At 53.9% G+C, this 24,625-nt stretch overlaps 1 protein-coding gene across 1 annotated transcript; it reads left to right on the forward strand.

Moving 5' to 3' along the window:
* The first annotated feature begins 1,849 nt into the window (after window positions 1–1,849).
* Window positions 1,850–9,722, forward strand: TAMALIN (trafficking regulator and scaffold protein tamalin). Its single transcript, XM_055583800.1, has 8 exons — window positions 1,850–2,176; window positions 4,262–4,311; window positions 5,896–5,950; window positions 6,057–6,159; window positions 7,295–7,388; window positions 7,487–7,553; window positions 7,934–8,000; window positions 8,504–9,722. The coding sequence occupies exons 1-8, from the start codon at window positions 1,925–1,927 to the stop codon at window positions 8,995–8,997; spliced, it is 1,182 nt and encodes a 393-aa protein (XP_055439775.1). The 5' UTR covers window positions 1,850–1,924; the 3' UTR covers window positions 8,998–9,722.
* The last annotated feature ends 14,903 nt before the right edge of the window (window positions 9,723–24,625 follow it).

Genomic DNA, 24,625 nt, shown 5'->3' on the forward strand with positions numbered 1-24,625 from the left:
GTCCATCTGTGCTACTGCTTCACAATAGAGTCCCGTGTTTCCCCACCAACGCCCCCTCGGCCCCTCAGCTGATGGCCACTTGGTGGTGCCAAGGGGGAAGGTGGGAGGAGGCAGAGGAAGGCTCTAAGGGAGCTGGTACTTGGCTCCTAGCCGGCCCCAATACACCCCTGCCCCCCACCCAACAAGCATCCTGCCATCTGGACTTGTGTAATCACTGCAGGGTGGAGAAACACCCCCTCCCACCCACACCTCCTATAGGGGCTGGGGCCCCAGGGGCCTGGGGGTGGGGGAGACAGAGTCAGGAGACTAGGAAGCAAGAAGACAGAGACAGACCCATGGACTGAGAGACACAGGAGACACAAGCCTTTCCTAACCTTCCTGGGTTGCTGGGTCCCTCGCCCCTCTGTGCTCCGCATGCCATGCATCTAACACAGCACTGGCGGATGCATCACTCCCTACCTGACCAAGAGCCTCTGTAACCTGGCTGGGAGCAGGGCTTCAACCCAAGGTGAATGAAGAACAGCAGAAGACTGCATCACACAGTGGGTAGACTGCAGGCTCTGTAGGCTGCCCAGGTTTGAATCAGCTCTGCTACAGAGTGGCCTAGAGCAAGTTACTTAACCTCTCCGGGCCTCAGTTTCTTCTCCGTAAGAGATGATAATGGTATCTGTTTCATAGGGTTGTTATGAAGACCAAACAGGTTCATTCATGGATGTAACACACACAGAACAGTGTGCAGAGCACATGGTAAATGCCTCATAAATGTCAGCTATTAATATAAAGGCATAACACAGACTCGGGAACACTGGAGGAGGGGACAGATGAGGACAGTGCATTCCTGGCTTCTGTTTAGTGGCAGACAAGATGTGGAGCCCTCAGCTCGCAGTGCTGACGCCCTGTGGTGGCTGGCCACTCTTCAGACGCCAGGCCTGACCTACCACTTCCTCCTCTCACTTCTTATTCAGGTACCACTGACGACAGAGACTTCGGCTGGGCTGTTCCCACCACTCTCGTAGGCTGGCCGCCACAGACAACACAGCCGAGGGTGGGGGGGGCGGTGGTCCCCAAGAAGGGTCAGAGAATTGTTGAGCACCAACCCCCAATCCTGAGCACCCCCTCAGCGCACCTTATGCCCTGCCATGAGTCAGCCCCACAGTAAGCATCTGTCTGCTGGAAAAAGGTTACCTGAGCCCCAACATCAGGAGGTGAGGCTGACGGGCCAGAATTAAGTCCACTACTCTCTGGGTTTCCCTCTCTTCCCTTTTCCCTTGACCTGGGGAGGAGAGGCAGCTCTTTTCAACTGTTCCGGGAGCTATGTAAAGAGGAGACCCTGGACCCTTAAACCTCCCAGTGGCTTCCACACAGTTACTTCAGGGCCATCTTTTCCCTCCCCACCAGAGACCTCACCCCTCCTTCTCCTAGCCTAAAGTCTCTTGCAGCCCCCTGGGTCTCCTCAAATCTTACTCTGGGCCTCCAAACCTCCTTCTAAAGACTCCTTACTGTCACTCCACTGCCAAATCTCGTGTACAAGCCGCTTCACAGGTTCCCCGTCTCTCAGGTATCATAGAGACCCATAGTCCGCCCCGGGATGCCCTGCAAAGTCCCCCTCCCCGCCCCCGCTCCTTTCAGCTGCTAGTTTTTCCCCCTAGGGCCGGGAGCTCGAGGTCCCCAAGGGTTTCCCTGGTCTAGGCAAGTCTCAGGAGTAGTGGGCGGGGCTCCGGAGCAGCGGGCTCCGCCCCCGGAGGCGGAGCCAACCGCGTAGGGGGCGAGGCCCCGTGAGGCCGCTCCCCGCCCGCCCCTTCAGCCCACCCCGCTCCCCGAGCCTATAAAGGGAGGCGACCCACCACCCTCCAGGCTGGCATCCTAGAGCCACCGCCAGCCCCGCCGCGCGGAGAAAGCGCCACCAGAGAGGGGCGCCGGAGCCATGACCCTTCGCCGACTCAGGAAGCTGCAGCAGAAAGAGGAGGCGGCGGCCGCCCCAGACCCCGCCGCTCGGGCTCCTGACTCGGAAGCCGCTCCCGCTGCTCCGACCCCGACCCCGGCCTCGGGCCCCCCTGCTGCAGCCGCCGGCCCTGGGACCCCCGGGGACGAGCTGTACGCGGCGCTGGAGGACTACCACCCCGCCGAGCTGTATCGCGCGCTCGCGGTGTCCGGGGGCACCCTGCCCCGCCGAAAGGTGCGTACCTCCCCAACTCCCGCGGACCCCCTCGGCCCCCGGTACCCTGTGGTGTCCCTTCCTCAAGATCCGCGCTACCCGCCACAGTCCCCATGGACGCCTGAGGATCCCCACCCACACCATACTCCTGGGGTCCCCGAGTCCCCCAGTTCCTCCCCCGCCCTCTGACCCCCACGGACACCTTCAGATCCTGCTGGGTCCCCTCGACCCCTCTGCTCAGAAGGCGCAAACTCCCCCATCCCCGGCTCCACGCCGCTCACGAGCTGGGCGGCTCTCCACTCCCCACGCGCCTCTGCCCCATCTCGCTGCTCTCCTTCCTGCTGCTTCCCCAAGTTGCCTTCCCCTCGCCCCAACTGGCCATCGCCACCCCGCCCCAGCCCCGCCTCCCCGCGTCCAGGAGTACTGAGATCCCCAGGATCCCCCCGCCCCGGCTTCTCCCGTGGGAGCAAGAGGCCTCGAGCTGGGGTCCGGCCGCTAGTCGATTCAAGTTGAGTGTCGGCGGGCCCGGGGTGGGACGCTCGCCGAAGAAGTGCCTGCGGGGCCGCCGACTCCGAAAGCTCACGCTTCCGAGGGGGCGCCGGGATTCCTGGGCTCGGCCGCCTCACCCTGCGTCTGAGGTGCGGGGCGCGAGGCCACGGCTCCCTGGACGTCAGCGGCGACCGGACGCGGTGGGAGGGTTCGCAGGGCGCCCGCTGGGCAGGAAGGATGCGGGCCGCGCCCGCCCTCGAAGTCTCCCCCTCCGCCGGGCTTTTCCTCTGGCCCGAGGGGCACCCGAGCGCTCAGAAAGGAAACTCAAGACCCAGGTTAAGGAGAGGGGACTGGTGGCCTTTCCCAGCTCAGCCCCCCCCCCCCCACCTCCTCTTCTTCTGGCCCCTGGCTCCCCCCCAACACAATGAACAGCTTGTTGAGAATTTGCATTTTATGAAAATCGGGTGGAAAGACAAAGGGGTCTCTCTATGCTGCCCAGTCCTTCCTCCCTGGCCCGTTTGGGAACTGTCTCCACCCTTGAGGCCCGTCTGTAAGGTTCTAGAGAAGGAGGGCTTCCTTCTCTTCCTGGCCTCGGGGGTAGCCTGAGGGGAGAGTTAACTAGCGCACTGATCAGGAAACTCCTGGATTGTTTGGGGCACACGGGGCAAGGGCTGATCTGGAACCGGGCTTCTTCCAAGCATCAGTCATTTAGGGAGGGAAAGACACTGCTTTAGTTTCTCAAGGACCCAAAAGAGGTAGGGAGTCCCTCAGCTCGGTCATCCCTCCTACCAAAAAGCAAATGAAACCAACCAAACAACAATAACAAAACCTTCCCATTTCTCTCCTTGAGTGTAGTGAGACTTAACAAGTCTGAGATCTAAGTTTTTGTTTTGTCCCAGAAAGCAACAACATGTATCACAATGCTGAGAGACCCAGGTGGAGCTGGGCACAGCTGGCCACCTGCAGCTGGACTCCATAGTTTGAGGGAGGGGGCTTGGCCCCTCTATCCCCTGCCTTTCCATGCTTAAGCTGAGATTCCAGCCCTCTAGACCAGGGCCCCTGACCCCAGCTCCTGCAAGCCACTCTCTGTGACTGAGAAATTAGAAGAGATCTGACTGGCCTTGGTGGCTCTGAAATGTCTTGATAGGTAAGCCCAGGGGCCCCTGCCCTTCTCTGAATAATATCTAGGAAGAGCCTCTGCTTCACCTTTTGGGGTCTAGGGTGCCGAGCCCCTGCAGACGTGCACCCTGGGGGCAGAGGCTGTTCTACCTAGAGTCATGAAGACCCCCACCCCTTCCAGACTAGGAACCAGGACAGGACTTAGAGGTTCATGCATCTGGAGCCCAGGAGATTGTTGTGTTCCCGAGGTCCCAGTTGTGGGGATAAAGCTTAGGGAGAAAGCTGTGGATTGATATTGATGTTGGCACTCTAGGGTTAGTTACTCCAGCATCAGAAGAGCGGGTGTGGAGCTCGAACAGGACAGATAGGCAACAGGAAGTGAAATGCTGGGTCTAGGACTTGAGCCCAGGCGAGGAACCCCCCAAAGGAGGGCTCTCAGCATCTGCTCCAGGACACCTCCCTCTCACTGGCTTCTTCCTGACTCTCCTTCCCACCCAGGGCTCAGGATTCCGCTGGAAGAGCCTCAGCCAGAGTCCTGAACAGCAGCGGTGAGTCACCATTAGCCCCGCCTCTGCCCTGGTCCAAAGGATGAGGTGCTGGGGGGCGCAGCACGACACAGCATCTCAGCCCACCCAGGGGAAGTCGTGCTCCCGCCCTTTCAGCACGGTGCCCTCACCAGGAATGAGGGGCAGGTGGGGGTGTGGGCTGTGTGAAGGGGGTGGCAGAGGAAGGAGGGAGGGACTTTTGAGTCATCAGGTGCTCCTTAAACCACCCCCAGTCCCTGCCAGTCACCCCTCCCTGGAGAAATCTGGATCTGGGAAGGGGGAAGCAGGAGGAGTTTGGGGGGCTCCCCTGGGCCTTCCCAGCCCAGCAAACCCTGAAGGCCCAAACCATGGCAAGCTGCATCCAGCTGCTCGACTGTCTGGCCCTGCACCCAAAACCTCAGTGCTCTGCTTGTCCCATCGGTGGTGGCCTCTAAGGAAGGGCCTGGGGTGAGGACAGAAGGACTAGCCCTACTCTGCCTGTGTCCCATCCTGATGTGAGCCTGGTTTCTAAAATGGATCAGCAGACTGTGGCCTGCTGGCCAGATTGGCCTTGAGCTGAGAGTTGTTTTGATATTTCTCAAGGGTTGTAAAAATAAAGACAAAGAACAATATAAGACAGAGGCTGTCAAATAATTCAGGTCTCGAAAAGAAAGGCTGAAATATTTACCGTCTGACCCTTTGCAGAAAAACTTTGCCAACCCTTTTAGAAAACCAGGGAGCACTGGAGTAGACACAGTCGCCCTGCCCCCACCCCCACCCCGGCCCAAATACACACAGAGGGGAAAAGGCCTGCCTGCAAAGCAGGGAGGAGCTCGCGCTGGGGTAGGGAGTTGCTGATCAGCATTTGGGGGGGTATGTGGGTCAGGCTGGGCACTGAGAGGCCTGGGTCTCCAGGGCCTTGCTGAGGCCAAGAGCCTTGAAGGAGACTTTGGAGGCTGCTTCAGCTCGGCTTCTGGCGGGGCGGGAAGGAAGGGGGTGGGAGTGGGCAGAGGAAACTCTGGGCTCCCCCAGCAGGCGAAGATCTGGAGCAGCTCCAGACCATTGTGTCCAGTGGGCAGGCCTTCAGTGCGGGAAGGGGCGGCCTCGAGTCTCCCCTCCCCCCAGCCCTCACATCTGGTGGGCTGGTCTCACCGCAGCTGGGAGGGGCAGCTGGGGTCCGGGCTGAGCCTCGTGACTGGCCTCTGGGGGTGGGGCCAGCCCTCTCCCCAAGGCTCTGGAGCAGACAGCGCTCCAGGCTGGGGCCGAATTGGGGGCCTCAGCTCGTCAGTCAGTAGTATTCTGGGGCTCACTAGGAAGCTGGGAGTGTGGCCGAAAAACTCAACTAGTTCAACTGGCTCTGGGGGCTAGCCATTGCAGTGTGTCCCCCCCCGAGGGGACTGATTTTGTGTGGCTTGATGAAGCTGATTTCAGTATGGGGAAGGACATTCCAACAGCCAGGGATGAGTGTGGCTTGTCACTGGAGACAGTGAGCCCTGCCTGGATGTTCCAGAGCAGACTCTGGCATGAGGGGAGGGCCACACTATGGGCCCGCCTGGCTCCTCTTTAATCCTGACGGACTTGATGAGATGGCCCCTGTGTCTCCTGCAGGAAAGTGCTGACTTTGGAGAAGGAGGAGAACCAGACCTTTGGCTTTGAGATCCAGGTGGGAGAGAAGCTGGGTGCAGAGGGAGGGAAGGGTTGGGAGGCGGTCTGAGGGACGGGTGGATCCTGCTCCACCCCAGGGCTGAGGGTCCCCTTGCCTGTTACAGACGTATGGCCTTCACCATCGAGAGGAGCAGCGTGTGGAGATGGTGACCTTTGTCTGCCGGGTTCATGAGTCCAGCCCTGCCCAGCTGGCGGGGCTCACACCAGGTGGGGCCTAAGCCCAGGACACGGGGCTCTGGGAAGGGAGTATGACCTTACTCCCAAGCAGAGGGGGCAAGAAATCCAATCAGTTCCCCTTCCTCCTCCTATTTCGAGAAGGCCAGAAAGAAGAATGAGTTGGATCAAGGCAGATTTACCATTTACTGTATGATCTTGAATATTCCCAACACTGGGGGCAGTAACATGTCCTCATATCAGTGTGGTGAGGGGCTTTCCTGGGCACAAAGCCAGGGCCTGCCTGGGAAATGGCAGATATTGCCACCGCTATTCTGCCTCCTCCTGGCGATCTGGCAACCCAGCATGGGCAGGAGTCGGCAAGAGAGCAAGTCCATCGTGTTCCCAACCTGGCCCAGTACTGGGGTACCTGTGATACTTCCTCTAACAAGGACATGGTGCTGCCAGTAGGAGACCTTTGGGACTGGCCAAATCTAGAGCCCCAAGTCCCGGAAGGGGCAGCCTGAGACTGCATGAACTGAGCACCCTCGACACCCCCCCTCCAATTCTATCTCCTTTTTCTTCCTGAAGCCCTCATCTCCTTGCCCATTCACCAGCAGCCTCTGGTAGCTAAGTGGTATACTGCAGCTTTGCAAGGTGGTTTCACATCCCCTTGGTAGCCACCACAGGGGTCCACACCTCCTTTTCCAATTGGGCAGTGGGTCCTAAGAGAGGGTGGTCTGCTCTGCTGGAGGTCAGGAGGCTCTGCAGCAGCCTAGGGTGTCAGAGGTTGAGGCCTCAAGCTTGGGGGCCAGTGTTAAAGTTCCCGGCGTGGTGCTCCTCACCCTCCTGCCTTCCTGTCTCAGCTGGGTTTTGCTGGTGACAGCCTGTGGGCTGGACCGAAATAACCAGCTCTGGGGGAAGCCCAGGCTTTCTGGGAGGGCTCAGCCTTTGGGGACAGAGCTTCCTGAGAGTGAGATGAGGATGAGGATGTGGATGTTTGAGGGTCCTGGCCCCTATGCTAGGGTGCCAGGTCTGCACAAGATCGCCCCAGAACCATGAGTGGGGGTAGGGAGCTCAGGAGAGTCCTGTGGGGTTATTACCCCTACCCTTTGTGGTGAAGATAGGGGACTGAAATTCTTCCACACGCCCCGTGGAGCAAATGGTGATCCCCATCTCTGCTTGGCAGGGGATACCATCGCCAGCGTCAACGGCCTGAATGTGGAAGGCATCCGACATCGGGAGATTGTCGACATCATTAAGGCATCTGGCAACGTTCTCAGGTACATCCAGGTGTTGTGGTCCCTAGGGGATTCCTGAGCGCAGCCTTTCTTCCCCACCCTGTGGGCCCACTCATCCTTTGATTCCCCTATCTCCTCAGACTGGAAACTCTGTACGGGACATCAATTAGGAAGGCGGAACTGGAGGCTCGTCTGCAGTACCTGAAGGTAAAGCAGCCTGGAAACCATCCAGCCGCCAGGTTCCTCTTCCCAAACCCCTGCCCCTTGCAGGCCCCACTGTTTTTTTTGCTTGTTTGTTTGTTTTTTTCTGGTTGTGCTGGGTCTTAGTTGTGGCATGTGGGATATTCACTGTGGCATGCAGGATCTTTAGTTATGGCATGGGAGGCTTAATTCCCTCTCTGGGCTCACAGAGTCTTAATCACTGAACCACCAGAGGAATCCTCCTACTCTTTTTGGGGGGTCGTTTATCTGCCTGAACCTCCTTTTAACCTTAAGGTTTCTTCTGTACTCCCTGATCCCTCAGTCTGTAGCCACCCTGGTTAGTTTCTTGCTGACTCCTGACAGTGAGGTGGGTGTGTCTCTTGCAGCAAACCCTGTATGAGAAGTGGGGAGAATACAGGTCCCTGATGGTGCAGGAGCAGCGGCTGGTGCATGGTGAGTAGATCAGTGTTGGGAAGGGTCACTTGTGCCCCCATCTGTACCCCCATACCTGCTTCCCCCTAGGAACTAGTCAGTTACTTCCCCTTCCAAGTTTTGCTGAACTACTACTCTGGGTACAATGCTGCCCTGGGCTGATGCCCACATATTTTCATTCTCACAACAGTGCCCTGAAGGAAATTACTACACAGAACCATCTCCATTTTACAGGTGGGAACACCAAGGCTCCAAGAGCTTGTTTCAGGCCCCTTTCCTGACTCTTGTGTCACAGTTAGTTCCGTTCAGTCACTCAGTCGTGTCCAACTCTTTGCGACCCCATGAATTGCAGCACGCGACCCTCATAAGGATCTGAGTGTATAATTCGTGTTTTACAGACCGGGGAAGTAGGGTTCAAAGTTTTGACTTGCCCAAGGGCCACACTGATGGTCATCAGGAAGGAGCGAAGGTCCCCTACCCGTGTCCTCTGACGTCTGCCCCCGCCCCGTGTCTTCTGCCCGCAGGTCTCGTGGTGAAGGACCCGAGCATCTATGACACGCTGGAGTCGGTGCGCTCCTGCCTGTACGGCGCGGGCCTGCTCCCGGGCTCGCTGCCCTTCGGGCCTCTGCTGGCCGCCCCGGGAGGCTCCCGCGGGGGAGCGCGGCGGACAGGGGGCGATTCAGACGATGCAGTCTACCACACGTGCTTCTTCGGAGGCGCTGAGCCGCCTGCGCCCCCGCCGCCGCCGCCGCCCCTCGCGCGCCTGCCGGGACCGGGCGCGGCCGACGCTCCGGCCCCGGGGTCCCGGGCGATGCTGAGCCGCAGCGCCAGCGTGCGGTGCGCGGGCCCCGGGGGCGGCGGCGGCGGCGCGCCCGGCGCGCTCTGGACTGAGGCTCGCGAGCAGGCCCTATGCGGCCCCGGCCTGCGCAAAACCAAGTACCGCAGCTTCCGCCGGCGGCTGCTCAAGTTCATCCCCGGACTCAATCGCTCCCTGGAGGAGGAGGAGAGCCAGCTGTAGGGGTGGGGGCGGGCAGGGGAACGTATTTATTTATTTATTCTTTCCAGCCAGTGCAAAAAGGGGGCGGGGGCGGTCGCTCGGCCGCCACGGGGACTCCAAGAGCCCAGAGTAGCCGGAGAGGGTCCTTGGCAACCCCAGCTAGTCCTGGCTAGTCTCTGCAGAGTGGTGAACCCAGCCCCAGGCCTCTTTACTTGTCCTCCCCCAAACTACAGTGGGAGGTGGGCACAGGAGAACCAGAGAGTTCGGGGTTGGGAGAGGTTCGGGGGCCAAAAATGGGACGTGCCATCCTACATCTGGGTCAGTAGTGCCTTGTGGGGTGTCCAGGAAAACTCCTCCTCCAGGTAGGGGGACCCTGTCCCACGAAGCCCTCTCCTCAGCTTTACTTGCTACCCACCCTTGGCCATGGGGAGAAATGGCCTCCGCCCGGTCGTTCCCCTACCCACCCCACACAGACACAGTTCCAGTTATCCAGTGGGCACTTGAGGGGGCCCAAGGTGCTGGTCTCCCTCCCTCTCAGCCTTGACCCTTAAGGGCTTGGCCCCCCTAGGGGCCTGTAACTAAGTGGGGTCCTACTGGGCAGGGGTCCTGGGTCCTCTGCCCTTGGGAGATAGGAATGGGCACATCCGGTGGGGTGAGGGCAGTACAGACTGTTCCACTGTTTGCATATTGTTGCTTCTGAACCACAAACTGTATAAAATGGACGGTTTTTTGCATCTGTGTCAGTGTGGTGACTGCCTGAGGGGGAGGATTGGGCTCCGGCAAGCTCTGACTCCACCACTCCGCCCTTCAACACACACACAGACACACACACTATATTTTACATCTTATTTGCTTGGAGCCTGCAGCCAGGGAAATAGACTAGGGGATTCTGACTTACAGGTATGGGCCTGAACTAGAGGCCCCACACTGCTTCAGAACTTGGGCCTCTTGTTAAATGCATCTAGAACCACCCCCCCAAATACCACAGCAGCTGGAGTCGAGGTTCCTCTAAACCTAGCCTTGCGTAAACAGCTGTTTGGCGTGCTCTCTCCTAGGAATCTGGGGCCTCCTGCATAGGAGTCCCTAGCCATCATCCCCCCAGCCTGTGACAGGCCAAATCACAGGTCACTCATTCTACAACTCCTCAAAGGTGTCCCGTCACTCCCAGGATAAGATTCTAATCCCTACGCAGGCGCATCTGACCCCTGCCTGCCCCGTCTTCTTCCTCCCCTCTCGCTCCCTGCTCTGGCCACCTTGCCCATGGTGCACTTCAGGCGTCCCGCCCTCAGTGTCTCTGCACTTGCTCTGTCCACAGTTGGCTCCTTTGGTATTCAGCATGGCCTCCCCAGGGCCCTCCCATTTGGTCTAAAATATGGCCGAGCCTTGTTTTATTTGCATCATATTACTCATCCCCATCTGAAACTGTCTTGACTTGGAAGGGTTTGGGTTTTTGCCTGGCTCCCTTCCCCACAGGATGAACACTCTTGAGAGCAGGACTCTGGGGCCTCTCCTGTCTTACTCACTGCTTTATTTCATGCCCAACATGAGCACATAATAGAACCTCAATAAACACAGTGTGTGCTCAAAGCGTCTGCAAAAGGTGGTCACCACCTTCTTTGAGGGGAGCCAGGGCAAGTGAGCTGTCTAGGGTCACAAGTAAGCGGCAGAGTAGGGCCCACGACTTGAGGCTCCTGTGTTAGTGTTCCTCCTTGGCAGGGACCATCATACAAGGGGTGCCCTTGAGAGGTCTAAGTGGCACCCTCCCCCAGGCAGGCCACCTCCTATACTCTCCTTCCTGCACCGTGGCACTTGCTTCCTGAAGGGGCTCCCTGCTTCCTCTCTCACCCTTGGACCATCCCTCTACACAGCAGTTGGGGTGATCTTTCCAAAAAGGAAACTGGGTCACAACCCTTCTCTGCTTAAAACCCATTATGGCTTTCCCTGGAATTAAAAAAAAAAAAAAAATCCTAACTCTTTATCATGTTGTTCAAAACCCAAACTCCATAACATGTCCCTCTGGGAAGACAAATTAGGAAAAGGCATCCTTTCCTGTGGGTTGACAGCAGCCACACAGGCCAACAGTTTGGCAACGTGAGCCTCTGTGCAGTGCACAACCTCTGCAACTGTACTGGGATGCCCTGCATGAGGCTCTCTCGGAACTGGGCCCTTTTCAAGCTCAAATTGTTTCTCCCTCTATGTCACTTATCATATTTAAGCCACACTGCTCTTTCTGGATCTATTCTCAAATATGCCAAGCTCTTTCCTGCCTCTGGCCTTTGCCCATACTGTTCCCTCTGCCTGGAAGAGTCTTTGCAAGATTGATGCCTCCAACCTCAGATCTCTTAAATATCACCTCCTTGAGGAGAAGAGATTTCCCTGATCTGATTGAAAGTAGTTCCCTGTCCCCATTATTATTTATCTTGAGACCTCTATTTTTTTTTTTTTCTTTATAGCACTTACTCTCAATTGGTAATTATACTGACATCCATTGTATCTGCCTTTTGCCTTTTTAAGGCAGGAAAACTCAACTGTTACACTGTACCTTCAGGGCCTAACACAGCCTGGCACACAGCAGCTGCTCAATACACGAGAACGTCCCCTCGGGACCAACCCTGCACAGGGGTGACCACCAGCTCTGCACCTTTCAGTCCCGGAGGGTGGGGTGGGGAGGCCCCTCCCCTGCTCCATCTGTAGCTGGCATCTCTGGACCCCTTTCACCAAATCCCTTTGGGGCTGGGTGTTGGCTCCAGCCAGGGGCTGCTCCTGGCCACCCTGCCCTCCCTGGTCCTGGGGAGGGAGGACATTTGATTAAGAAAATGGAGCTTCCCCAAGCTCCCTGTTTGAACAGCTGCTCCACTGTGATGACAAGCAGCCGCGCCCAGGGCTCGGGGCTAGGGGAGGGGCCCTCTCACACCTTGGTTCCCAGAGCCCCAGGCTGCCAGGAGCCCAGCTGCCGGGGCATCGCCTAGCACCTTCCTGGTGTTGGGGGGCTGCCAGGGCCTCCCTGACTTTCTCCTCCCAGAACAGATTCCCAGCCCCTCTCCTACCAGCCTGCTCCCCCTCCCCCACCCAGCAGCTAGCGTTGGCAGTGATGTCAGTCCCCCTCACCCAGGCCGAAGGGGGCTCCTGGCTGGCTGTGTGCACCCCGAGGAGGCCGAGGAGGTGCCCAGGGCGGGGCTGGATCCCACCTCTCAGCTGATGGCATGACGGCGCCAGCACAGCAGCCTCCTGCCGTGTAGGTGGGTGACAGGGAGTGACTAATGTGCGAGCTGCGATGCTAAAAATTAACCCAGGGATCGTGTTTGGTGGAGGGGTGGGGGTGGATGGGAAAGAAGAGACTAGGAATACTGTGTGGCCGGTATCCCCCCTGCCCTGCCTCCCCTCCTTTACCTCCCACCAGCCTTCTGGTCCTCTCAAAGCCTCAGGGGATTCTGTAGGAGCCCCTCCTCCCCAGGCCAGGAGGGGACCCTAATAATTCCAAGGAGGAAGAGAGTGGATGCCACTCCAGGCCTCCTGGATGGTAGCCTGAGGACACAGCCTTGCAGATGGAGTTCAGATCTGAGGTCCTCACAGAGCTCTCATCTGCCCGATCCCCTCAGTATGGGGGCTGTGTGCCCCCGAGTCCCGTGGTTCATCCCCCTCTTCCCAGGCCAGAGCTCTGCCCAGGGGTGGTAGGGGGAGCAGAAGCATCCAGTGCATAGAGACAAGGGCAGGTCCCTGCCTACAGGCTGCAGCTGGGGGACAGTGGGGGTGTCAGCAGTCCTGAAGGAAAGGACAGGAGTCTGTCTCCCAGAGCATCACCTAGGAACCAGCATTGTGCTAAGCATGTCCACATCCATCACCTTACTCAGGCCTCACAGCATGTGACGGCCCATTCTCCAGATGAAGAAAACTGAGGATTAGAGAGGATAACGTAGCCCAGCTGGTACCTGCCTGAGCCTGCATTCTCTCAGATCCATCTATCTCTCGAGCCTAGACTGGGGAGAGGGATGTTTTCTGGAGGAAGGAGTCTGAGGACGGGGTCAAGGTGGCAAGGAACCCTTTTGAGGAACTGAAGCTCCAGAGCTGTGGGACTCACTTATGGAGAGCAAGGTGGGAGCATGGAGGGTAAATGAAAGGTGGAATCTGAGAGAGCAGGAGCTGAGGTGTGCCAGACAGCAAAGGGAGGAGGAGATCAGGACCAGGGATCAAGGTTCCATGGATTTGGGTGCTGTCCTAGAATAAGGGGGGCAGAGGGGCTCTAGGGACTGGGTTCTAGGAGTCACAAAAGGAACTGGGGCTTAGAGAAGAGTTTTGTGGACAGACATAAGAAAAATTGTCAGAAGGAGAGAACCCATAAACACTCCTGTTTTCTCTGGAGACAAAACCAGAGAACTTGAGCTGAACTTGAGCAGGAGGGGAAAGGTGAGACAGTAGATGACACTTCTCACCAGTTCATTGCTCACTCATGAACCTGGGGAAGTGAGAAAGGTTGTGGGACTCTTCGAGTGTCAGGAAAAATGTCAGGCTGTCACGCTGGGAGGCTGCCTGATCCTGCACTGAAGGCTGGAGGGGATGACATAAAGGAGGGAGTGATGGATGGAGAGAAGTGAGAGAGAAAAGAAAGGGACCAGGAAGGTTCCTCCTAGAATAAAATAGATGAGACAGATGCTGGAGGACAGAGCAGGTGTGCCTGACCCCTGGTGGTGACCTCAGAACACTGCACCTCTCAGCCCAGAGCTCCCCAAAGGCAATGGGGCAGAGGTAGGGTTCTCCCCACAGTCAAGATGCCCTGAAGGCAGCTCTCCACCTTAGAGCCCACCTGCTCAGGCCTGCTCTCATGCTCTTACAAAGTGGACCCTCCTTGAACCTCACAAACCATCTGAAGCTCTCGGACACCCTTGCTGGGCCTGGCACTGAGCAGGCATTCAAACAAAACTGGAGGCAGGCATGTCTGAACGAATGAATGGTGAATTCAGAATCTACAAGTCATCCAACTCCACTGATTTCAACCAATTTACCCTCTCTGCAGGGCACTCCAGGCCCCCCTGAGGTCCTGTCATCTGTGTCATCCTCCGGGAGCTGAGGACCTGGGCCTCCCACCTTCCAGTTCATGGTGTAAGTTTGGTGGCGTAAGGTAGCTGCTCGCCATAAACTGGAAGCGCTTGGAGAGCAAGGGGAACCCACTGGACACATCTATGTCCCCACCTTGGCTGGAGTGGGGCATAGGGACACAACACAGGTATCCAGGACCTGCTGGCTGACTGGGTGTAGCCAATGCTCAGGGGGGAGGGGAGCGGACAGGAGGTGGGGGACCGAGCTGGGGTTCATGTCTAGACCAGAATTCGGGGTCAGCAGCGGGAGGTGAGAAGTGGCGGTGCTGGGGAGAACAGCCCCATGAGCTGTCGGAAGCCGACCTTCAAGTTCTGGGCTTGGTTGCAATGGGTGGGGGCTGGAGTGCCACTTTTGGTGACGAGCTGGAGTCAGTTGGGCACTTCCACCCTGAAGCTGAGAGGCTGAGGGCTGAGTTGCGGAGGCAGGTCCCAGCCTTGGGGGTGCAGCCGCCATTAGCTGAAATGGGGGTGGAGATGGGGATTCTGGTTTGCGTTTGGCTGGGAGCTGGGAGGGAAGCAGGTGGCAAAGCCCGAGTGAGTAACCGCCTCCCCGGAGCAGCAAATCTTGCCGCCTCAGGAAGTCCCACAGACATGCTGCACCCTGTCCCCCGCCCACGCCCACCCTCGCTCCGCCGCGGCGCGTGGCTCCCCAGCACCTTTGACCTCATCGCGGACGCCCACACCATCGCCCTCTTCCCGACAACCTCTCCTGCGTGTCCTCCCCCTATTCCTTGCCCCACTGGCACCCGCTGCCTCTCCAACCCCAAGGCCCACAGACCCTTTAGAATCGAGGGAAGGCGCCCCATGCGCACCTCCAGGCTCTCTGGATCTGGGGAGGGGCTGTCCGGGAGTGGGGCGTGGCCCGGCAGGTTTGCGGAGTTTGGGGCGGCGTTGCCCTCTGCTGGGCAGATCCGGGAATTGCTTCGCCTCTGTCGCCGCGTCCTTCCACTGCCCGTTAGCCCACCTGTTTTTGGACCTTCCTTGACTTCTCTGCCATCTCTCTCCTTTCCTTGACCTGACCCTTGCAGGACTCCGACTATGCAGATGTCCGTCCTGGATCCAGCTCTGTTACATTCTGTCCGAGGCAGAGTCACGGCCTCCCTGGGACTTGGCTTCCCTCCCTGTGAAATAGCAGTCATGAAGTCCAAACGTGGGACTGTGAAAGAAGACCCTTTGTAAACTGAAAGCGAGCATCTGAAGATGAGGTGTGGTTGTTGTTAAAGCTAAGGCCGTCCTCTCCCACCTTCTGGAAGGGGCTTAGTTCATCCCTTGGGATCACCACATTTTGATGCATTGCTTTTCAGTCTTTTTAAAAAAATGATATATATATGGTCACATTTACATTAAATATATTTATTATATATAGTATATTTTGGGCTTCCCTGGTGGCTCAGGGGGAAAGAATCCGTCTGCAATGAAGTACCCACAGGAGATGCAGGTTGGATCTCTGGGTGGGGAAGATTCCCTGGAGCAAGTCATGGCAACCCACTCCAGTATTCTTGCCTGGAAAATTCCATGGACAGAGGAGCCTGGAGGGCTGCAGTCCATAGGGTCACAAAGAGTCAAACATGACTGAAGTGACTTAGCATGCATGCACACATACTGTATATTTATATAATAAACATATCAGTTCAGTTCAGTTCAGTCGCTCAGTCGTGTCCGACTCTTTGCAACCCCATGAATCGCAGCACGCCAGGCCTCCCTGTCCATCACCAACTCCCGGAGTTTACCCAAACTCATGTCCATCGAGTTGGCAATGCCATACAGCCATCTCATCCTCTGTTGTCCCCTTCTCCTCCTGCCCCCAATCCCTCCCAGCATCAGAGTCTTTTCCGATGAGTCAACTCTTCGCATGAGGTGGCCAAAGTATTGGAGTTGCAGCTTCAACATCAGTCCTTCCAATGAACACCCAGGACTGATCTCATTTAGGATGGACTGGTTGGATCTCCTTGCAGTCCAAGGGACTCTCAAGAGTCGTCTCCAACACCACAGTTCAAAACCATCAATTCTTCTATCCTCAGCTTTCTTCACAGTCCAACTCTCACATCCATACATAACGACTGGAAAAACTATAGCCTTGACTAGATGGACCTTTGTTGGCAAAGTAATGTCTCTGCTTTTCAATATGCTATCTAGGTTGGTCATAACTTTTCTTCCAAGGAATAAGCATCTTTTAATTTCATGGCTGCAATCACCATCTGCAGTGATTTTGGAGCCCCCAAAAATAAAGTCTGACACTGTTTCCACTGTTTCCCCATCTATTTCCCATAAAGTGATGGAACCAGATGCCATGATCTTAGTTTTCTGAATGTTGAGCTTTAAGCCAACTTTTTAACCCTCCTCTTTCACTTTCATCAAGAGGCTCTTTAGTTGTTCTTCACTTTCTGCCATAAGGGTGATGTCATCTGCATATCTGAAGTAACTGATATTTCTTCTGGCAATCTTGATTCCAGCTTGTGCTTCATCCAGCCCAGTGTTTCTCATGATGTACTCTGCATATAAGTTAAATAAGCAGGGTGACGATATACAGCCTTGATGTACTCCTTTTCCTATTTGGAACCAGTCTGTTGTTCCATGTCCAGTTCTAACTGTTGCTTCCTGACCTGCATATAGGTTTCTCAAGAGGCGGGTCAGGTGGTCTGGTATTCCCATATCTTTCAGAATTTTCCACAGTTTATTGTGACCCACACAGTCAAAGGCTTTGGCATAGTCAATAAAGCAGAAATAGATGTTTTTCTGGAACTCTCTTGCTTTTTCCATGATCCAGCAGATGGTGGCAATTTGATCTCTGGTTCCTCTGCCTTTTCTAAAACCAGCTTGAACATCTGGAAGTTCATGGTTCACGTATTGCTGAAGCCTGGCTTGGAGCATTTTGAGCATCACTTTACTAGCGTGTGAGATGAGTGCAATGCAAATGTAGCCATACTCTGCACACTGTTTTATGTCCCATCTTCTTTTCCCCAAGTGCACAAATCATTGTAAAAGCCTGGCTTCTGGAGTCAGACAAACCTGATTCATGTCCTTTCTCAGTGACTTTGTATTTCAGTCCTCAGGCAAACCACATAACCTTTATTTTTTCTCAGCCTCATTTTCCTCCTATGCAAAATGGTGATAATGTCGGGAATATCCACTTCACAGGCTTGAGGTAAAGCCCTGGTCACAGAGAGCTCAGAACTTGTTAGCTGGTGTTACTGTGTTTTGCGAAGGACTCTTCCCCAGCGGTCTGATTCTTGGAGCACAGGTCTGATGTCTCCCTTGTACATGTGGCATAACCCTAAGAAAAGGAGAACTCTCCATCTGTGAACTTGCTGAACCCCAACACCACTCTTGGCCACATGGGTCTTATTATTTTTCCAGAAATGCTCCTTCTAGTGCCCTCCAAGTCATCCTCGGCCTCGTTAGCTTTTTCCCCAGGAAAGGGCTCCACCCTCACTTCCCTAGGGTTCCGGCTACCTTGCTGCTTCCTCAGAGAAGCCTATCTGTTTCTTCATCACCACCTCAGTCATTCTCTAACTACTTACCTGCTCTATTTTTCTTCATAGCACTTATTACATGACATTATGTTACATGGGTTTCCCCAGTGGCTCAGTGGTAAAGAATCTGCCTGCAATGCAGGAGATGCAGGAGATGTGGGTTCAGTCACTGGGTGGGGAAGTGGGGAAGATCCCCTGGAGGAAGGCATGGCAACCCACTCCAGTATTCTTGCCTGAAAAATCCCATGGACAGAGTAGCCTGGCAGGCTACTCTCTATGGGGTCACAAAGAGTTGGACATCATTTATTTTTTAAAATTTATTCAAGTATTGTTGAATTTCAGTGCTGGGTTAATTTTTGCCATGAAAGTGAAAGTCGCTCAGTCGTGTCCGCCTCTTTGCAACCCCATGGACTATACAGTCCATGGAACTCTCCAGGCCAGAATATTGGAGTGGGTAGCCTTTCCCTTCTCCAGGGGATCTTCCTGACCCAGGAATGGAACCGGGGTTTCCTTCATTGCAGGCAGATTCTTTACCAACTGAGCCCCTGTATGGAAGCCCATACACGAAAAAGAATGTATACATAACTGATTTCTGCTATACAGGAAAGGAATTAAGTTATACATACATACATATATATTCATGTATATATATATACATATATATACACATTATTTTTCATATTCTTTTCAATTATGATTTATCACAGAATATTGAATACTGTTTCCTATGCTATATCAGTTCAGTTCAGTCACTCAGTTGTGTCCAACTCTGTGACCCCATGAACCACAGCACACCAGGCCTCCCTGTCCATCACCAACTCCCAGAGTTCACCCAAACCCATGTCCATTGAGTCAGTGATGCCATCCAACCATCTCATCCCCTGTCATTCCCTTCTTCTCCTGCCCTCAATCTTTCCCAGCATCAGGGTCTTTTCCAGTGAGTCAGCTCTTCGCATCAGGTGGCCAAAGTATTGGAGTTTCAGCTTCAACATCAGTCCTTCCAATGAACACCCAGGACTGATCTCATTTAGGATGGACTGGTTGGATCTCCTTGCAGTCCAAGGGACTCTCAAGAGTCGTCTCCAACACCACAGTTCAAAACCATCAATTCTTCTATCTTCAGCTTTCTTCACAGTCCAAATCTCACATCCATACATGACCACTGGAAAAACCATAGCCTTGACTAGACGGACCTTTGTCGGCAAAGTAATGTCTCTGCTTTTGAATATGCTATCCAGGTTGGTCATAACTTTCCTTCCAAGGAGTAAGCGTCTTTTAATTTCATGGCTGCAATCACCATCTGTAGTGATTTTGGAGCCCAGAAAAATAAAGTCAGCCACTGTTTCCCCATTTATTTGCCTTGAAGTGATGGGAGTGGATGCTACGATCTTAGTTTTCCGAATGTTGAGCTTTAAGCCAACTTTTTCACCCTCCTCTTTCACTTTCATCAAGAGGCTCTTTAGTTCTTCATTTTCTGTCGTAAGGGTGGTCTCATCTGCATATCTGAGGTTATTGATATTTCTTCTGGCAATCTTGATTCCAGCTTGTGCTTCTTCCAGCCCAGCGTTTCTCATGATGTACTCTGCATATAAGTTAAATAAGCAGGGTGACGATATACAGCCTTGATGTACTCCTTTTCCTATTTGGAACCAGTCTGTTGTTCCATGTCCAGTTCTAACTGTTGCTTCCTGACCTGCATACACATTTCTCAAGAGGCAGGTCAGGTGGTCTGGTATTCCCATCTCTTTCAGAATTTTCCACAGTTTATTGTGATCCACACAGTCAAAGGCTTTGGCATAGTCAATAAAGCAGAAGTAGATGTTTTTCTGAAACTCTCTTGTTTTCTCGATGATCCAGCGGATGTTGGCAATTTGATCTCTGGTTCCTCTGCTTTTTCTAAAACCAGCTTGAACATCTGGAAGTTCACGGTTCATGTATTGCTGAGGCCTGGCTTGGATTTTGAGCATTACTTTACTAACGTGTGAAATGAGTGCAATTGTGTGGTAGTTTGAGCATTCTTTGGCATTGCCTTTCTTTGGAATTGGGATGAAAACTGACCTTTTCCAGTCCTGTGGCCACTGGTGAGTTTTCCAAATTTGCTGGCAAATTGAGTGCAGAACTTTCACAGCATCATCTTTCAGGATTTGAAAGAGCTCAACTGGAATTCCATCACCTCCACTAGCTTTGTTCATAGTGATGCTTCCTAAGGCCCACTTGACTTCACATTCCAGGATGTCTGGCTCTAGGTGAGTGATCACAGCATCGTGACTATCTGGGTCGTGAAGATCTTTTTTGTACAGTTCTTCTGTGTATTCTTGCCACCTCTTCCTAATATCTTCTGCTTCTATTAGGTCCTTACCATTTCTGTCCCTTATTGAGCCCATCTTTGCATAAAATGTTCCCTTGGTATCCCTAATTTTCTTGAAGAGATCTCTAGTCTTTCCCATTCTATTGTTGTTTATCCATTGTACATATAATAACATCTGGAAGGAGAAGCTTAGTAATAGCATCTGCTAATGCCAAACTCCCATTGCATCCCTCCCCATCTCCTCTTCCTGGCAACCATAAGTCTGTTCCCTGTGTATGTGAGTCTGTTTCATAGATAAGTTCACTTGTGTCATAATTTAGATTCCACGTATAAGTGATGTCATGTAGTATTTGTCTTTCTCTTTCTGATTTACTTCACTTAGTATGATAATCTCTAGGTCCATCCATGTTGCTGCAAATGGCAATACTTCATTTTTATGGCTGAATAGTATTCCGTGGTATGTATGCATCACATCTTCTTCATCCACTCATCTGTTGATGGACATTAAGGTTACTTTAACATCTTGGCTATTGTGAATAGTGCTGCTATGAACATAGGAGTTCGTGTATCTTTTTGAATTATACTTTTGCCTGGATATATTCCTAGAAGTGCTGGATTATATGGAAACTCTATTTTTAGCTTCTTAAGGAACCTCCATACTGTCCTTCATAATGGCTGAACCAGTTTACATTCCCACCAACTGTGTAGGAACGGTCCCTTCTCTGCACAGCCTTTCCAGCATTTGTTATTTGTAGACGTGGAAAAAAATTTTTTTATTTTTAATTGAAGGATAATTTCTCTATTTGTAGACTTCTTCATGATGGCCATTCCGACTGGTGTGAGGCGGTCCCTCACTGTAGCTTTAATTTGAGTTTCTCTGATAATTACTGATGTTGGCCATCTTTCCATGTGTCTGTTGTCCCTCAGTAGGTCTTCTTTGGAGAAATGTCTGTTTATGTCTTCTGCCCATTTTTCAAATGGGTTGTTTGCTTTTTTGCTATTGAGTTATCTGAGATGTTTGTATACTTTTGGAAATTAACCCCTTGTTGGTTGTATCATTTGCAAATATTCCACCCCCGCCCCCTCCATTCTCTAGGTTTTCTTTTTGTTTTGTTTATGGTTTCCTCTGAGTGACTTCATTTTCACTTTTCACTTTCATGCATTGGAGAAGGAAATGGCGACCCATTCCAGTGTTCTTGCCTGGAGAATCCCAGGGACGGGGGAGCCTGGTGGGTTGCCGTCTATGGGGTCGCACAGAGTCGGACACGATTGAAGTGACTTAGCAGCAGCAGCAGCAGCTGCTGTGTAAAAGCTTGTAAGTTTGCGTATGTTTTTTATCTCTATCTCCCCACTCAATGTATCTCCTTGGAACGTAGGGACTTTTTGAGCTTTTCCTCCACCTCTGTGGCTCCTAGGAAACTGTCTGGCACATAGTAGGCCCTGGACAGATTTTTGTGTGAATATGAATAAATCTACCACTTGCCTTCCCTTCGGAGGCAGCAGTCCAGTAGAAGCCACTTCTGTCCAGTAGAGGGCACCACTACATAGCATTTGGGGTCTCTAGAAGTTGGTGCTAGGAATGGAGACATTTATAAAGCCTGAAAGTCTCTCTCCTCCCACTCTGTGGGCAGCTCAGTCGGGCTGGAACCGGAAGCAGGAGGGCCCCCTGTGCTAATCTACCCTGGCAGCGGGGAGCTGGCATGCACTGGCCGCTTCATCCGGCGGGCTCCGGTGCCTGAGGTCGGAATACCCTGACTTGACTGCTGTCCTGGACACACCCCTTAGCAGCTGAGGCTTCGGGACAGATCACACCCTGTCCCAAGCTCTGCAAAATGAGGGCAATGACAGGAGTTGGGCGGCTGGCTCCTAGCTTTGCTGTGAAGACTAGACAGGAATGTGTGTGAAATGTTTTGTGAATGTAAACACCAGGGGAATATAATTTACACACGCCTTTATTGGTAGTGGCAGCAAATTAGCAACAAAAGAGGAGAGATTAGAGGGCACTTGCAAGGCTAAGTGAAGGTGGGTTTATGAAGGGGATTAAAATAGTGAAGGAGAAAGAAGTTAAAAATAACAACTACCTTTCACCAAGAGCTTATTAGGAGCCAAGGCTTAGGAAAGTGATCTCCAAACATTGTCTAATTATAGCCAACACTTAGATAGGGCTACCCTGTGTCAGGCACTAAATGCTTTATGCGTAGAAACTCCTGAGATCCTTACAATTCAGGGAGCTGGGTCGTGTCACACTCTACAAGAGGACACGGAGGCATGGAGAGCTTAAGTAAACTGCCCAAGGTCACACAGACAATGTAGGATTCAAACCTGAACAATCTGCCTCCTGGCAGAATGGGTTCTTAAATCCTCATGGTCCCAACCACACGGAAAAGAAGATAAGATCGTTGCATTGCCCATACAGGAAGCTGAGGCTCAGAAAGCTGACAGAGCCTGCCCAAAGTCATGATGTGAATATGTGTATTTGAACCCTGCTTAACCTCCAATGGATATTTCCCAGTCCCCACAGGAGTCAGGGAAGGGGCTTCAGGGATGGGTACAGACTTCTGTTAGAGGGGCCAACAGCAGACACACCTGGCTCTTGCTCTGAGCATCAGGGAGGGTCAGAGAACAGAGGTTGTGCAGGGCAGAGAGCTGGAGGAGAGGCAGCTCGGTGGCCTCAAGTCCACGGGAGGAAGGAGGCTGGGTCAGTTTCTGGGCCAGGTTGGGAGGGAGGAAGTGAAAGTGTGCTAGAAGCCATCAGGCTATCCACAGTGATTACACCCGGGCCTGTGAGCCTCGCCACAAACATCCACACGGGGAACAGGGGCTCTGAGGGGCTGGGCCGGCTGTGGGAGGAGAGAGCAGCCCCATCCCTTGCCACAAGTGCCCCCAGCCCAGCCCTTGGCTTCCAGCCTGTTACATAAGCTGCTACATACCCAGGGGCTGGAAATAGCCATGGCAGGGCCCAGGCTGGGCTGGGGGCATGATGAATGGTCTTCAGGAACATCAGCTGACCTCTCCTGAAGTGACCTGAGGGACTGCGGGTGGCTCAGGTTACCCAGCCCTCCCTAGAGGAGGCCCTGCCTGTCCGCCGTGACTCCGTGTCTGGACATTTATGGTGCGTCTGAGAGATCTTCCCACTCTCAAGCCTGAGTGGCTGAGGCAGCTCACAGCTACACTGCGCCCACTGGGGCCTCCCTGGGTTTTGAGGGCCAGAGCCTCACCCTGAGAAAGTGTTTGGGGATCTCTGCCGCCAACTGCAAGGAGGGCTGGGATCTCTGCCCCTCGGGGTCCTCCGCTCAGGGCCCCAAGAGGAGAGCAAGAGGAGTCAGAGAAATTGGAGGTGGGAAAGAGGACGCTGTGGCTGCAGGCTCCATTGTTCCAGGGCCTTGCTTCACTCCCATCCCCACACCTCTATGTTGCAGCTCACTCTGTCACCACACTCATGGCCCCTGGGCCCAAGGAGATGTCCATACACTCTGGTGCCCGAGAGAAAGGACAGAGTCATATGCCCCCTCCAGAGACAAGGCACACACGCTCCTACTCCTCAGAGCACCTTGGGTAGAATTTTGAAGATCCCCCAGGGTGTTCTCCCAGGGAAGGGTGATCATGGGGTAAGACTTATTCATGTGGCTATTCCAATTCTGTGCCTTTAAGACACCTACTCCTCTAAAAACAAAATCCTCTCCCTAAAGATAGGATGCTTTAAATTACCTAACAGTTAAATCGCCTAATTATTCTCCCCCTCACCCAAATCCTTCAGTGGAACAGGCACTCTTAGGGAATTAGGACTTCTTTATTCCATGATCTCAGAACTTCCTGACAGAGAGTGAAAAGTGAAAGTGTTAGTGCGACCCCATGGACTGTAAGCCCACCAGGCTCCTCTCTCTATGGAATTCTCCAGGCAAGAATACTGGAGTGGGTAGCCATTCCCTTCTCCAGGGGATCTTCCCAACCCAGGGATCAAACCCCAGTCTCCTGCAGTACAGGCAGATTCTTTACCTTCTGAGCCACCAGAGAAGCCCTTCTGACGGATAGGAACCCTCCAACTGGAGAAGGGTGGGAAATTTTACAAAGGAGCAATGGAGGGCTGGTGAGTTGCTTTACCTTCTTGATGACAGATTACCTGCTCAGTGATCAGACACACACACACACACACACACACACACACATACACAGAGCTGCTCTTCTCAGTGCTCAGGCGTGGGGGCAGGACCCCCTCCCCAAACTCCTATGTTAGCACGCTATAGAAGGGCCTGCTGTACCGAGGCACTGCCCCTGCCTCTGCTCCCCTCCTGTGTGCCTGGATCTCTGAGCTCATGGCAGAGGAATATGGGAGACAGGCCCAAAGACCACCAGAGAGCTAAGGGACACCCACCCCACTGCCAGGTAAACCTGGGTAGGGAAGGCTCGGCCTCCACTGTTCTCCTGCGGCCTCCCTGTGTCTCCAGGCCCTCCCCCGGGAGTTGTCACTGGTAACCAGAGCTGGATCATCTGGTGAGAGCTGGAGGAGCAGCGTCGCTTGGCAACCCAGAGAGCACACAAGATCCAGCTAATCTGGGCTGCTCTGGCAAGCCCCTCCATCTCCAGGGCAGCTGCCTGCTGGCTAGCAGCAGACCCTGTTCCCCTCCCCTGCAGGGGAAGATGCTTTAAAACTTCTACCTATTTCCACTTCGGCAACCCCAAGTTCCAGGCCAAGGTCTGGGCAGGGAAGACCCTTTCCCTACCCACCCTCCCTCCCTCCCACCCAACTCCTCATTCTGGAACCCCATCTTCCTTCA

Source organism: Bubalus kerabau, chromosome 1 (genome assembly GCF_029407905.1).
Source record: "Bubalus kerabau isolate K-KA32 ecotype Philippines breed swamp buffalo chromosome 1, PCC_UOA_SB_1v2, whole genome shotgun sequence".
Classification (NCBI taxonomy): Eukaryota; Metazoa; Chordata; class Mammalia; order Artiodactyla; family Bovidae; genus Bubalus; species Bubalus kerabau.

Coding starts and splice junctions, on each gene's coding strand:
- TAMALIN (XM_055583800.1), top strand. CDS start 1,925: ATGACCCTTCGCCGACTCAGGAAGCTGCAGCAGAAAGAGGAGGCGGCG. Junction 6,160..7,294: donor GCTGGCGGGGCTCACACCAG/GTGGGGCCTAAG, acceptor TCTGCTTGGCAG/GGGATACCATCGCCAGCGTC. Junction 8,001..8,503: donor GGAGCAGCGGCTGGTGCATG/GTGAGTAGATCA, acceptor TTCTGCCCGCAG/GTCTCGTGGTGAAGGACCCG.